Here is a 14,364-nt window from a genome sequence, read left to right on the forward strand (position 1 = left end):
ACATTCTCAGGAATCGCTGCATATGTTTCGCTTACAAGGGGCGTTCAATGTATTCTCAGTATCAGCATGAAGAAAAAGGAATAATAAATTCAAATAATTTTTATTTTTCAATGTAATCCCCCATAACTTCAATTCACTTATTATATCTAGAAATTAACTTTTCAATTCCTTGTTAAAAAAAATAAGCTTCCTCCTTCAGCACCTTTTTTATGCCACTGCATGGACTCCTGCTTACTTTCAGGGTCATAAGTGATGAACCCAAGTTTCATCTCCAGTAATAATCCGGTCAAAAATACTCGATGGATCTTCACCACAGAGCTCTAAAAACTCCCTACAGCACTCAACTCGCACTTGTTTCTGAGGCACCATGAGCATTCGCGGCACCCATCTTGCACAGACCTTTGAAAGGTTAAGATGGTCATGAAAAATAGTAAATATGGTACCAGCAGATAGGTTTGTCATCTCTGCTAACATTTTGATTTTTATTTGGGCATCTTCCAATACAAGTTTCTCAATTTTTTTCACATTTTCTTTTGTAGTGGCAGTAACCAGCCCGCCCAAGCTTTCTTCAATGCTTTCTCTGCCCCTTTTAAATTCACTTGACCACTTTTGAACAGTAGATAATGAAGATGCAGAGTCCTGGTAAACAGCCACCATCTCTTCGTGAATGATTTTTTGACTTTTTCCTTCTTTTGTAAGGAACTTAATCACAGCGCGGTGCTTGATTTTCTTCAACATTGTTGCATCAGTCATTATGGTCGTCTTTCACTGAGGATTACTAGGGAACTAATGATCACACTTATTTGAAATTTTGCATGTATACCCTCAGACAGTGTCATTAGCTAATGAAATAATTAAATTACATCAATAGCAAATCAACCCGATACTAAGAATACATTGAATGCCCCTCGTACATTTGAATTACCAGAAATTGATGCATGTAAGTGATCATTTAAGTGTGTGCCTCTTCTGCAGCTTTACATTTTAAAAAATGATTTTGTTTTTCCTTCAGAGTAAGAGGCAATGTCTAGAAATGAAGCAGTAAATTCAGTAGAACAAAATGCTCACTAAACAGGAATAGTATGTCAAAGCAATTGTTTTAGAAATGTTCAGATTGAGGTATGGTGCACAGAGACAGTATGTCATCTGATAAAACTGTCCTAGCCTTGTGCCACTTGACTCTTTAGGTGGTAGATTTTGTAGAGCGCCAAGGGCTTCCTTTCTTGCTGTAAGCACCAAAACACCAGACAGTCCTTTGCAATGCGGATCTTTACTGGCACTTCACACCTAACAAGACAAAGCAGCTCTAAAGCACTCTAGCAAGCTGAGTGAGTGTTGAGTCCAAACTGGAACCTTCTCTCCAATTCTTACCTTTCATTCATGCAGTGAGCTTCACCTTTAGGGAACTCCCAATAGTGGAGAGCCAGCCCTTCACAAGCCCTCTAACTGAGGAACTTGTCTCTCCAGATGCCACACTGCAGGACCAGGGATCAGCCAAGGCAATAGCTTCCTCTCTTCTGGGCCCCTTCCCATTTCTTCCAAAACATGTCTGCTCTCACAGTCACCCTGGGAAACTGTGGGAAGCAAACATGATGGCGGTTCAAAGGCTCCTGCCCCGCTTTGAGCCTCTTGCCCTCCCACCACCTTTTTTTAATATCCTTTTCAGAATCTGATATGACAGGGCTTTGGAAAGTCCATGAAGAGTAAGGGCCTGGCCCACTTACAACAGATTCCATGTGTGAATATCTCTCAACTATCGGACCAACTACCCATATAAAATACTAGCATAACTCTTCTTTCTAACATCTAATTTTCTGTGCTCAGGGAGGCATGTTTTAAATGGTGTTTATGAGCCAGTGTTGTGTGGTGGTTAAAAGTGCTGGACTGGGACTCAGGAGATTTGGGTTCTAGTCCCCACAGCCATGAAACCTACTGGGTGATTTTGGCCCAGTCTCTGCCTCATAGCCTAGCCTAGAGCAACAACCCTGTAGGGATAAAGGAGAACAACTTGTAAGCATTCAGTCATGCAATTCTTTTGCACATGCACATTTGGAATCTGAAATACTACACTCTAGGAATTGTTGGAGGAGACTGGGCCTCAGATTTTGATTGGCCCACAGCAGAAAGGTGTTCCCTATATTACTCTTCCCCATACTGATGACCTTCAGAGGCATTTGGACTGCAACTCTCAGAATTCCCATCCAGCAGGGCAATTGACAGGGAATTCCAGGTGTTGTATTCCAAACATGTCTGGAAAGCACAAGATTGGGAAAGGCTGCCCTAGATTGTTGCTGTGTTTAGATAAAATTAGTAGTGTAATTCTCTTGATGCTAGACGTGAGTTTCTTCCTCACCTGTTTCCTTCCTGCACCTCAACAGCTATATTCCCTATGGCAGAGAATAACAAAGCCTCCTCAAATGGCCTATGCCAGTTCTTATATTTGGCCTAGGATTCTAATGCAGCTTAGGGCCATTCTGTCTCTGTTTTGTAGTTCCAGATTTCAAATAAGACTCTGTTTGGGTAAAATCTTGGGATAATCATTCAAGGATTAATAAACAAAACATAGGCGATCATTCCAACTTTACCTTATTTTTTGTTCCACTTGCTGGCACAAATAATGTTGGAAACCTAAAAGCTGATGTTTTGAAAGCAATAGTAAACTTTCTCATTTTTGCTTCATCTGCTTTTTGAAAGAACACTGAGCAACTGAGGCTGTAAGATTTTATTTTTAAGGACCTTGATCTTTCAAGGCCACTGCCTGGTTTCATCTCCTTGCACTCATGGCACTGTTTCAGCTGCATTGTTTTATTTTTGCTCATGCTAATATAAATAGTGTTTGATGACAACTACAAATGCCCTTTGGGATTTGCTACTGTTGTGTTCAATTACAGGCGGAAGGTCTGATGATCAGAAATTCTGTTCAGTCACAGCTGCAGTCAGAATGAATGGAAATTGAAGGTGCCATGCACCCTTGGAAATGAGACCCCTGACACCACTCATCTTTTTTAATGACTCAAACCTGACTTGTAGATTGAAGCCAACAACTTGAGTATCCAGCCATGGAAATAATGAACTCTTATTGGACCTGGACTATTAAATTAGGGATTATTCAATTAAAAACCCACCCTTAACCAGATAACGGAGAGAAACTGATTGGATTTTAATCTGTCTGACATTACATTTAAAACCCATATTTAAAAAGAAGCTCTAGGCTTTGGCATTATAATCGGAACATGGCACCCTGAGAAGGGATCTGGAGCCTCTGTTCTGTGGCCATCCTGTAGGTTAAAGACACAATGTGCTATAACAACAGCAATGACTGAGGTTAAATGTCTAGATATCTTTACCTCTGTAGATGTCATGAATTTTGAGAAGCCTATGATGATGTTTGGTATGTTGATTTGTGAGTTTGGACTTCACACAGCATTGAACAAGGAGGAAAGACCTTCTAAACATTATCTTGCAAATAGCATGCCACATAGTTGAAGGGTTGACAGGTCTGGGTAGTAAACAGGAATAGATCATTTTGGTTTCTTATTTTTCAGACTTTCATTCCATCCTGTTTCCACACCAGTTTGCTACATGTTTATTTTTATTCTGTATAGCAATTCACATAGATTTTTGCTTGCATTTCTCCTAATGTATGATTTTTGTACATATCCTGATATATACATTTTTGGTTTGGAGAACTGCATCAGAAAATCTGGAGAAGTGTAAATACCAAAGGTCAGATGTGCTCCATTTTGCGTATTGACTTGGGAAGTACAAATTGGTAAATTCCTAACATGAGATTACAAAATTAGCAGTGGGGGGGGGGAGTAATTATTATTGTACCTGCAAGGGCGTCCGACACGTCATTCATGTGGGGAAGCCAGTAGAAGCATCTGTAAACAAAATTTGGTATTTGAGCTAAACATGTCCTTACACTTGCCTATTCTTTGCAGATGCCATGTTCCCTGCATTAGTGTTACAACTGGGACATAAGGTTGAGAACCCAGTATTTGCCTTGCAAATGTATTCTTCCCTAATTTAGTGTGGAAAACAATGTAACAAAACAGAAAAGTGTCATGTGGCAATTGCAGGGTATGATACTTGAGGGCTCAATTTATTTTGGCCTGATACATAGGTTTTCATTGTCATTTAATAAAGTTGCTTTGCTGTTACTTTAACAGCAGCTGTCAGTTGTATGCAGTGTTCAGATTAATGGCACAGTAGGGAACCTTGGTAAATGTGTAGGTGCCTGTACTTTACTATGCATGTTTTGCACTGGCTGAGTAGAGTTTTTCAGAGTCTGAAGTGGCAGCAGACACATGCCTATTATTCCCCTCTATTAAACAAAGAATCAAGAAATGTGACTTTCCATTTCCCTCCTTTATCTATGGATGTATAACTGAGAGGACTTAAGTTTAGCTGCATGCATCTTTTAAATCAAGTAATAGATCATAATGCCTTTTGTTGAATTTATAAGTTAAAATGTAAAAATTACAATTTTAAGAAAGATATCACTATCTTTTTTTCCCTACAGGTTGAGCTCAAGTGTATTATATGAACCATTTCTGTACTTGTTTCACATTCCAGAATCTCCCTGAAGAATTCTTCTAAATCGTTTACTAAATTGTCCCCTTCAATTTCCCCTGGAATTCCTTTTAGTTTCACATTACACTTTCTTATCTGAGTATCTAACTATTCCTAACTGAATAAGTTGCTCTGTAGTTACTTCTTGAATAGCCACTGTACATTTTTTCATTAATAGCTCTCATCTTACTACAAATTTCTTCCTGCTGTTGCAATTCATTTAATTATGTATCATAATCTTTATGATAAAATAAAAAGAGTTTATATCCAGTGTTTTCCTTTCCCCCAGTTTCTTTTATTTTTCCTGAATTAATGTTCATATTCTTTTTTCTCCTTGTTTAAAACTTAAGTTCTATTATTTTTACCACCATCTTCTTTATTTCTTTGTGTGACTTTCTCTTCTCTCCTTTGCTCACAATTTTGGATCTCCTTAGCAAATAAATCCTTAACATCCTCTTTGATTAATTGTACATTCTCCCAGTCTTCACTTTCCTGTCTCTTTCTTAGCTGCCATGTTAAAACAGTGCTTAATTTTGCAAAGAGAATTGTTTCTCAGTGAAGAAGAAAGTGCTGCTCAGTCCTGCGGGAGGTTGATGGAGGTGGCAGGAGACTGAGCATGCTGCTCTGCCCCACTCGGCTCTGATATCTATACCTGAAGAGCTGTGACCAGGTGCATAGCCAGCTAGCTAGCTATTCAACCAGACTCTTGCTTTGGGTGATTAGTCATTCTGAAAATGGCAATCTTTATTCAAGCTAGTTGAATAAGGGTTAACAGTAAGATGATTCCAGTGAATTCTCTTCTCACACATGAAGCAGCAAACTTCCTTAAGCTAAATAAAGGGACTGAATGAGAGACCTCCTGGGAATCCCTATGTATTTCCTTGGTTTTCATTATGGAAAAGAGGCAGCATTATAACTGTAAATGAATAAGATTCTATTCTAATACAGAATAAAATGAAGCCATTGTTTCTTGTTTTCTGGAGATGTGACAGTTTGATCTGTTTGTCTTTTGACTCTCTTATTATCCCAATCCAATTAATCACACTGTTGCTGATTTTTTCCCCTAGTAGGATCTTTTTGTCAATGGTTTATTAAATTTTATTCTTTCCTTATTTCTTTTTAGCCAGTGAGACCTGCAATGATTTCCACCCAATGTTCTTCACACACGATAGGTCATTTGAAGAGTTCTTCTGTATTTGCATCCAGCTGTTGAATAAGACATGGAAGGAGATGAGAGCAACGTCTGAAGATTTCAACAAGGCAAGATTACTGGGGAGGGGAGATCCTGAAACATATAACCCCTCCCTCCCTCTGGTTTATGTGTTGTACATGTCTCTGGGGTATCTTTGAAGGTGATTCATATGTTTGATCAGAATGCTATAGAGTCAGATCTCAATCAGGGATCAACTGCTAGTGAAAGTGGACTTTCCCACCCCTCCTGCTGTGGGGAGGAATTTTTGCAAGCAGAATTCTTGCTTTCATGGAAAATAGATCCTTGAATCCAACTTTATGTTCTTTTATGAGATTGTGCCATTTATTTGAAAGACTCCCCACATCAACATCTTCCTGCATATGGAAAATGTGCATATAGGGAGGCTTCCAACTTTCACTTTGAGACAGTAGCTCTACACCTGTTAATGCTACAAGAGTCCTATCAAAAGAAATGTGATCTCCTATGACTTATGTCACTGAGGTAGTACATTCCAGTGGATGTAATGTACAATGTGTCATCACAATAGTTTGAATTGCCTTTTAGTAAACAAAGAGCTACTGCATGTATAGCAACAATGAGTCTTGAATTTTACCCCACGGTCTGGAGGAAATGTGCCAAAATATATCTTGAAGGGGAACCAGAATTCTACATTGCTCATATTGTTTTTGAAGTACAAAATAACTGATCAGAACAGACACTTTTTTGTGTGCCATTTTTCTTCTATCGCATTGGTTGAATGGTTGGCATGTTTAGACTTTAAGTAGACAAAATTATGTATCAGTTTAAATATTTAGAAGTTTTCAGCAACTGAACTCTTGGAAGAGTTTTGCAAGGTCCAATGAAGAGTGCCCTTTTGCAGTTCCAAACCTAGATAGTGATTTTGGTTTTGGCCTAAACCTTGTTGTTACAACTAGTAGTGAGAGCTGGCATAAAGGAGACACCAATGGCAGCCTCTGGACATGTCCCTCTTGTTTACCATTTTACCATGCTTATTCATCTGCTTCTTGCTCTGACCAAGACAATGATATGGATGACAAGGAGGGGGAGGGGGAGGAGCAGGAGATGCCGTTGCGTTCTTGCTCAGTGGCTCTCCCTGGCAAGCAAACAAATGGAAGCACTGATGAGGATGAGCAGCAAGAACAGCTGGTGACAATGGGGGTGAGAAGGTAGACTTACGGAGGAGGGGACTTATTGAAGGTGTCTTGCCCAAAGGCCCTCAGATGCATGGAACTGACTACTAGTTTTGGTGGACATTATCAGTGGCAAACCACATATACTTGGCTGATAAATCTGCCTGCTAGCTAAATCTGCCATTTGTCTCTGTTGTCTGACTCCTGATCATTTGCTCTAGGTTTGGCATTGAAAAGGCAATTAAATGAACAATGGTAGTTAAAACATTTGATGGGCTGCACGTTCTGAAGTGTCTGCAAGACATTTATGTCGGTATCATTTTTGGGTAGCCCCTTATGCTTAAAATGTTTATGCATCTGTTCCCCAGATACAGACTTTGAAGGTCTGTCAAGTCCTGGTTGCAAAACTGGGGTTTTGCAAGCAAACAATGTGAACCTCAGTCATTTTCTTTCACATTTTAGAGTTTGTAGTATGCTGGCAGCATAAGGATTTTTGCTTTCATCCTTCCAGTCCTTATGACTGGGGGCAGGAGGCTATTTGTTTCAGCAGCCTTATTGTAACTATGATGTATTTCCCTTATTCCAATTAATGGACTGTGTTCTTGAGAGGGGAGAATGGAAGGAAAGAGGGAGGGAGAGCGATAACGCCATATCAGATTCTATTGCAATTACAGCATATTGGATTTTGGCTCCTGGGACCCAAATATATTCCTGAAAGCTACTCAACCAGTTTTGTCTTTAATCTTAAGCAGGAAGAACTCTTTAATTTAAATTTTCATTAATCGAATGCAATTGTATATTCTAATCTAGAAGTAGCAGGAGCTTTTCATTCTGCTCGAATTTCTGTGAATATTTATGCTTTCTCTGCTGGAAAGGAAGTTGTAGTTTTTCATTGGTTTGTCTGTCAACTTCCCCATTAGTCCAACTTAAAAAAAAATACCAACAACCACCCTATATTCCTAGTGCCGTAATGAATTGGTGTGTCAAATTTCTCTAAAATTTGTCTTGTCCTTTGAACCACTTTATCTGTGGTAAGAAATAGCTAGAATTTGTTATTCTCTCTCTCTCTCTTTTAATAACTGCCATATAAAGACACTTTAAAGAAATATTGTCTTCATTAAATCTCAGCTGTGGCTATGACAGTAAGATGTTCTGGGAAGAGGCATGTAACTTCCTTTTTTCTTAGCTATACATTCTTGGTGTACTTCTTGCTTGTCTTCTCAATGCTAGCAGCAGAGTGCATTAATTTAGTTCTTTTGGACTGCTTCAGTTTTATGATGCCATACTTGGATGCATGAATTATTCACATAATGTAGGTATTACAGAAGAATGAAAATGCACTTGATTCTCTAAACACATAAAGATTAAACTTTAAAAGTATTTTTTCTGTTTTTAATTGTGAATTGAAAACTAACCTAAGGACTTATTTCCCATGCTGGTTTCATAGAAGGTGCTATGCATGTGAAGTTTATAAACTTTGTATTTAAAACTGTGCCCCAGCATCCTAGATTTCAGCAGCAACTGCTGTATTGCTCATTGCCTTAGCAAAAGCTAGTTATGCTGCACAGGCATTGGTTTTCACTAGTGCAACGTCATTTGTACTAGCACTGGGGCACAGTTGGTTACCCAGTGCTCCTCATCCTTGGTGTATGCAGTTATACAATTCACTGGCATGTGAATAGACTCTTATAGCTAAATAATCGGAAACAATCTTTCAAGCTGCACAGTTATATCTGCTCTGGATCCGGCTGATTCGACAATGGTCACTGCACAGTTGTTCACATTCTAAGATAGCAGAACACTTTGCTTGTTTGGCCTCAAAGAGTGAACTAGCATTAGTTCTGCTAAGATAAAAATTTCTATATAGTATCAAACTGTCTTCTCTGTACAAGTTACAAAAGAGGAGATGAAAATAGGCTTCTGTAAGACAAGGCTAGTACTGCAGTGAAATGCTGTTATACAGTACTTGGTTGCTTTTCAAAAGGTATCTAATTTTTCTGTAACCAATTTTGATAATATATAGTACATTTTCAAAGGAAATGTCCACATTTTTATGTAATTTCAGTGTTACAAATGTAATATTATCACATACTGTCAGACAAAATTGATTCAAGCTATCTCAAAAATAGGAAGGCAGAAAGTACCAAGGATGAATGGTTTGCTTTAACTGAGATATACCCAGCAGAGCCAATTTCAGGATATCCTGAGAAGCAGCAATCAGATGAAGGGTCTGTAGAAGCTCATTATTTCCCTCCAAAATGCCCCCCCCCCTCCATATCATTGCCTAAAGCCAGGTACGGCCAAATATACTGGCTGTTGTATTCAACTCTATAATGATGTGACAGAGGCTGACCCTCTGTCTGCAATGCATACTTTAAATCAGAAGTGGAGAAACATTTCTTGAGGATGACATATCTTTAGGATTATCTGCTGGTGTTTGCCCACGCTAGTGAGGAAAACCAGAGTGAAAAATACAGCATTTAAGGATTATTCAGCATTCTCTCTGGCTCCCTCTTTGTGCCAGTCCGTCTCTACAGACCTCTGTGCTGAGGGCCATTGCTCTGAATAGTTTGACACAGTGTGAACATGGCTTACATGTTCATATTTTAGCAGACACGGGAAGCTTAAAAAACCCCCTACAATAATGGAAGAATTTATTTATATATTTATTATTATTTATTAAAACCTTTTGTATGCCATCCTATTATACAAGATCTCAGGACGGCTTACAATATTTAAACAAAGTATTTGAAGCAATTTCTTAATCTCCATTGTATTTCCTATTTAATGGCAGGGAAATGCACAAGCTGCAAGAGCTTGTTTTTTAGATGATGGTAAGGAGGACACAGAAAACAATTATTTTCCACATACTTCTCTTCCCCCATAATTAGCCAGACCATGCAACAGTTGTTCTGAGCATGGCACTTACATCCTAAGATCACTCTTATAGGAGAATTGTAAGTATTAATAATTGGAATGGAACAGAAATAAATTATGATAAGATACCAAATCATGGCAACATATAGCCTCAAAATGTATTACAACACATTTTTTAAAATACCCATATTAATCATATGATTTTTAGTCAGGTTCCTGTACTGTACCCAGTTGCCTGGGAGTAAATCCCCCAGAACTTATGAGACTTACTCTTGATTGAATAAGCAAGCATAGAATTTTGTTATTAAACTATTGATCTAAACTTGCACATGGTTAAAAAGAAAACGTTATATCCCAAAATTAGTTGTAGTTAGCTCCCATTGAAAGCAAGGGGATTGACAGTACTCGTAATTAACAGCATGACTAACTTAGTCTGAGTTCAACCCCATCCTTCTGAAGCAAAGATTCTGAGATGTTGCATAAAGATTTTGTTGCTGGCTTCATCTTATTAAAAGAGCCATTTCTCTAGTGTGGAAAAGAATGCTTTCTTTAAGATGACACTTGTCACCTGTTTAAAGATCTGTATTAAAAATAAATAATAATAATCTGCTACCCAATTAACTGATGGCACCATTATAATATGGTAAATTATTTAATTAATTGAATAAAACTCTGCAGTCATTGTAAAAGGATCACTTTTCAACAATACCATGGTTGCATAATGGTTGGCATCTGTGACTCTTGCACTGAGTCTTCAGTGTCTGTCCATTACGTCTGCTTATTTTTAGGTAATTATGGATACCATACAATGAAGGTACTATACTTTAAAAAGAAAGAAAGAAAGAAAGAAAGAAAGAAAGAAAGAAAGAAAGAAAGTCTGCTCTACATCAGTACATAATCAGGTCATGTATATTTAGCATTTTAAGCAGATATATCTTTCCTATATATTGTTGTAATTAAAAGTCAGAGAGAATGCTAAGGTGTTTAAAAATAAGGGTTTATTGCTTGCATCATTAATAGTTTATCTTTCCTGACAAGGTAACTGAACATGCAAAAAGCCTGGATATAAAGATAAAGAACGCTCCCCTTTGCTTTATGAAGTCTTGGGCACGCTGTTTGGCTGCCTTCCCCCAGTGGCTCCTCTTTGTAGTCATTCTCAGGGATGAATAATTGCTCACAGTAAATAACTAATTACCCAAAAGCTGGATTTATCAAATGAATAATATTTATGCTATTTCCCTGGAAGAATGGTGTCCCATAGTATATCAGCATGGGAAGAGTGATGTATCTCATATGCTAATTAAAAGGAAGTCTGTAAAGCACACATGTTCAAGAGAAGCAAAGTCTACAACTTGGAAGTCACCACAGCAAACTCACGGGTGGCTAAGGGGGCAGTACTGTTCTTTCAACAGGCATTCATTGTTTGCAAATCTGAACTGTATAATTATTTTTTAAATATCCCATCGGGAAGCTGCTATCCTAATTTCAAAAGCATAGCAAGAGCTAACAAGTTCATAGGAAACAGTCCGTGTACTGTACTGTAAATGGTGGGTGAATGTTCTGCCCCTCAGAGATCTGAACATAAGTATAGCTGAAGACTGTCACAACATCCAAACACAATATTCAGAGAGGCCGATGCTCCCCACCCACCCCCACCCCGAGGGATGCCTCTCTTCAGTATTAGGCTTCCTTTACACATGTATAGGGTAAATCAAAAGCTAGTATGGGAAGAAGACAAGAAACAGGGTGTTCTCCAGTTAGGGATGCTATAAATCAAAGCAAGATAGATATTTGATACACATGGGTGAATGCAGAGTTCTTCGTCAATATATAATGACCCATGAAGAATTTAAGGCAGCAAGCGTAGCTGAAAACCCTGCAATTCCTTGCATATGTAGAACAATTTTTTCAATTCAAGAACCCTATCTACTGGCAGAGCCAGGGCTATTGAGGGGCAAAGGCAGGTGGTAACAGCTGCAGTTGACTTCTAATTCCTGTTAGATCTGAAATTTAGAACAATTTTTTCTGACTATATGCCCACAAGGTGAAGTAATGTTGCTAGGTCAAATGCATGGGAAAAAATTCATCTAAGAAAGATTTCATCTATACCAGCCTGTCTGAAAAACTTGGGAATAGGGTAAAATTATGAGTCTTCATGTTAGCGGGGTGAGTTTTCCAGGAGATTGAATCCACAGTACTTTTTTTTTCTCATTTTTACTTTTATCGTGATTGTTATTATTTTACTTCCAAAGGGGAGGATAAAAGGATGGGTCAATTGGGTGGCCCAGTAATTCTTCCTGGAGGGGAAAAGCAAGTTTCTTGATATTGATCTGAGACCTTAATCATATTTTGTTAACAGATTCTGTGATTCTCCCCACAGGTTCAAATTTGTACTCCCACACATATCTTTTTTGCTGTTTGGAATGGCTGTACAAGTGACAAAGACCTGTAGTTGGATAATATTTGTAGCATAATTTTTCACATTTTAAAACATTGAGTAGAAAGCATTCTTTTAGAACAGATTTTTCTGTGTCTAATTAAATAGAAGTGCATTTATCTGAAGCTTCTAAAGAGACATAACTTCATAGTTTTGTAGTATGAAATATTTTTAATGGATGCACACATTTGAGTATCGGTTGCAATTGTATTTTTCAACACCATAAAATTCCAAGCCTAAATTATGGCCATAGCACATTTATTCCAAGAAAAGCAAGTAATGCCAAAACACAAACCTTCAAGTTAGCCTGTTAGTTGAAGGATGCACTGTAACTCAAGAAATCAATCATGATATCTATCAGCCTTTCCCAATGTTGTGTTTTTTGGATAGTGGACTACAACCACTATCAGACACAGTCAGGAACAATGATAGGGTAATAGAATTTGTAGTCCAAAACATCTGGAAGGCACCATATTGAGGAAGACTGATCCTGAAACTTTTTCCTTGGTGCTGGTGGTGAGAACGTTCAAAAATGTTAACAAGTGTAGTTATGTTTCCTTGTTGGCTTTTTGCAAATTTGCAAACTAGTTAAATGTAATTGTTTAGCTGTGGACCTTCTAAAACTAACCTGTGTTACCACAGATAAAATGCAGAGGACAATGTAAGCCACCTTGGGTTTCACATAAGAGGGGGGAAAGCCAGATGTAAATGTAATGTAAAATAGTATTAGTAGTAGTAGTAGTAGTAGTTGTAGAAGAATGGAAGGAATTGCCAGTGAAGGTGATTTTTTTTTTTTTGCCTTTGTGTTGATCACAGCTGACTTTCATATGACTTTCATAGGTCTAACAAAGAGAGGTCCTGCTAAATAAAATAATTTTAGAGTAAATTTTGCCATTCTTGAGTAATCCTAGTGCAAATTAAATTCCACATCATCAGCCTCCAACAGCATAGTCTTACAAACAAATAATTCCTCAAAATATATTGTTATATTAATTAGGTATTATATGAATATAAGTAAAACATTTTCTTTGGTAATTCTAATCAAAGAATTGGCAATTCTATTTTACAGCAGTCTGCTACAGAGTTTATGTAAAATGAGAGAGGTTTCTAATTGAAAAAAGTGGTATTCTGCTATAGTGAAAACCTGTTAAGAGACAATAATTGGGTGCACTGAGGGTTATCAGGTCTACTTCATTAGAATCCATTTCTTTGAAAGGGTTTCGGAGCTTTAAGCCATGCTGTTCAGCATATTTTGCAGCAATTATATTAATTTAAGGAACATCTTGTATTTGTTTCATTTTCTGCCAGAAGTGGTCCCTTTTTAGCATGCTGAAAATATAGCAATGGTTTTTTGTTGGCTATTTATACATAAAAGCTGTGCTTCCATATATTAGTCTATTTCTGAGCACTCATATACCTGAATCTGTTCACTTGTTACTTTCCAGGAAGAAAGCTCTACCACCACCACCACCACCACATTGCATTTCTATCCCACCTTTTTCCCTCTCCGAGGAACCCAAGGCAGCTTGCCTAGCTCCATTTTATCCCCACAGTAACAACCTGTGAGGTAGGTTGGGCTGAAAGTGACTGGTCAAAAGTAATCTAGCAAGCTTCATGGATGAGTGTGAACTGGAACCCAGGTCCCCAGTCCAACACTCCAACCACCAGTCCACACTGTTTCTCCCCTGTAGGACTGTCCATTCTTGCGTGTCCCTTCGGCTTACTGTGAAGGAAGACATAAATGGGAGTACCTGTGTTGTGTTTGTTTGAATACAGTATCCCCCAACCATTCAGTTTGTCCTTGGAAAGAATACTGGGGTTCAGCTTGATGGCCAGGATATTACTGCATTCATCTAAATAAATGCTATGATTCAGCTCCTCATTTGCTCCTTGTACTAGTGGGTACTGGCATTCATATGCTAAGTCTTCCTCCAGTTTTAGATAACTATGTGGAAGATAATGAGTGACTATGACCTTTGAATCCATATAGATTTTGTTGCTTTGGAAGATCAACCCCTGAGTAGGATTTTATCTCAATTTAATAATAAATTAATTTCCCACTATGAAAAGGAGGCACTGAGTACATGGCAAATAGAAAATCTTACTTTACCATTGCATGGAACTTTACCTTT

General features: G+C 38.0%; 1 protein-coding gene across 4 annotated transcripts in view; it reads left to right on the forward strand.

Moving 5' to 3' along the window:
• The window catches only part of ELMO1 (engulfment and cell motility 1), a 334,494-nt gene that overhangs the window by 225,093 nt on the left and 95,037 nt on the right, over positions 1 to 14,364 (forward strand). For all 4 annotated transcript variants that reach the window (XM_044454468.1, XM_044454459.1, XM_044454476.1 and 1 more), the window contains one exon: positions 5,699 to 5,835. In XM_044454468.1, the coding sequence (XP_044310403.1) occupies positions 5,699 to 5,835 (137 nt within the window). The remainder of the gene's footprint in view (positions 1 to 5,698; positions 5,836 to 14,364) is intronic.

This window comes from Varanus komodoensis, unplaced genomic scaffold (assembly GCF_004798865.1).
Source record: "Varanus komodoensis strain SLA01 unplaced genomic scaffold, ASM479886v1 scaffold10, whole genome shotgun sequence".
Taxonomy (NCBI): domain Eukaryota; kingdom Metazoa; phylum Chordata; class Lepidosauria; order Squamata; family Varanidae; genus Varanus; species Varanus komodoensis.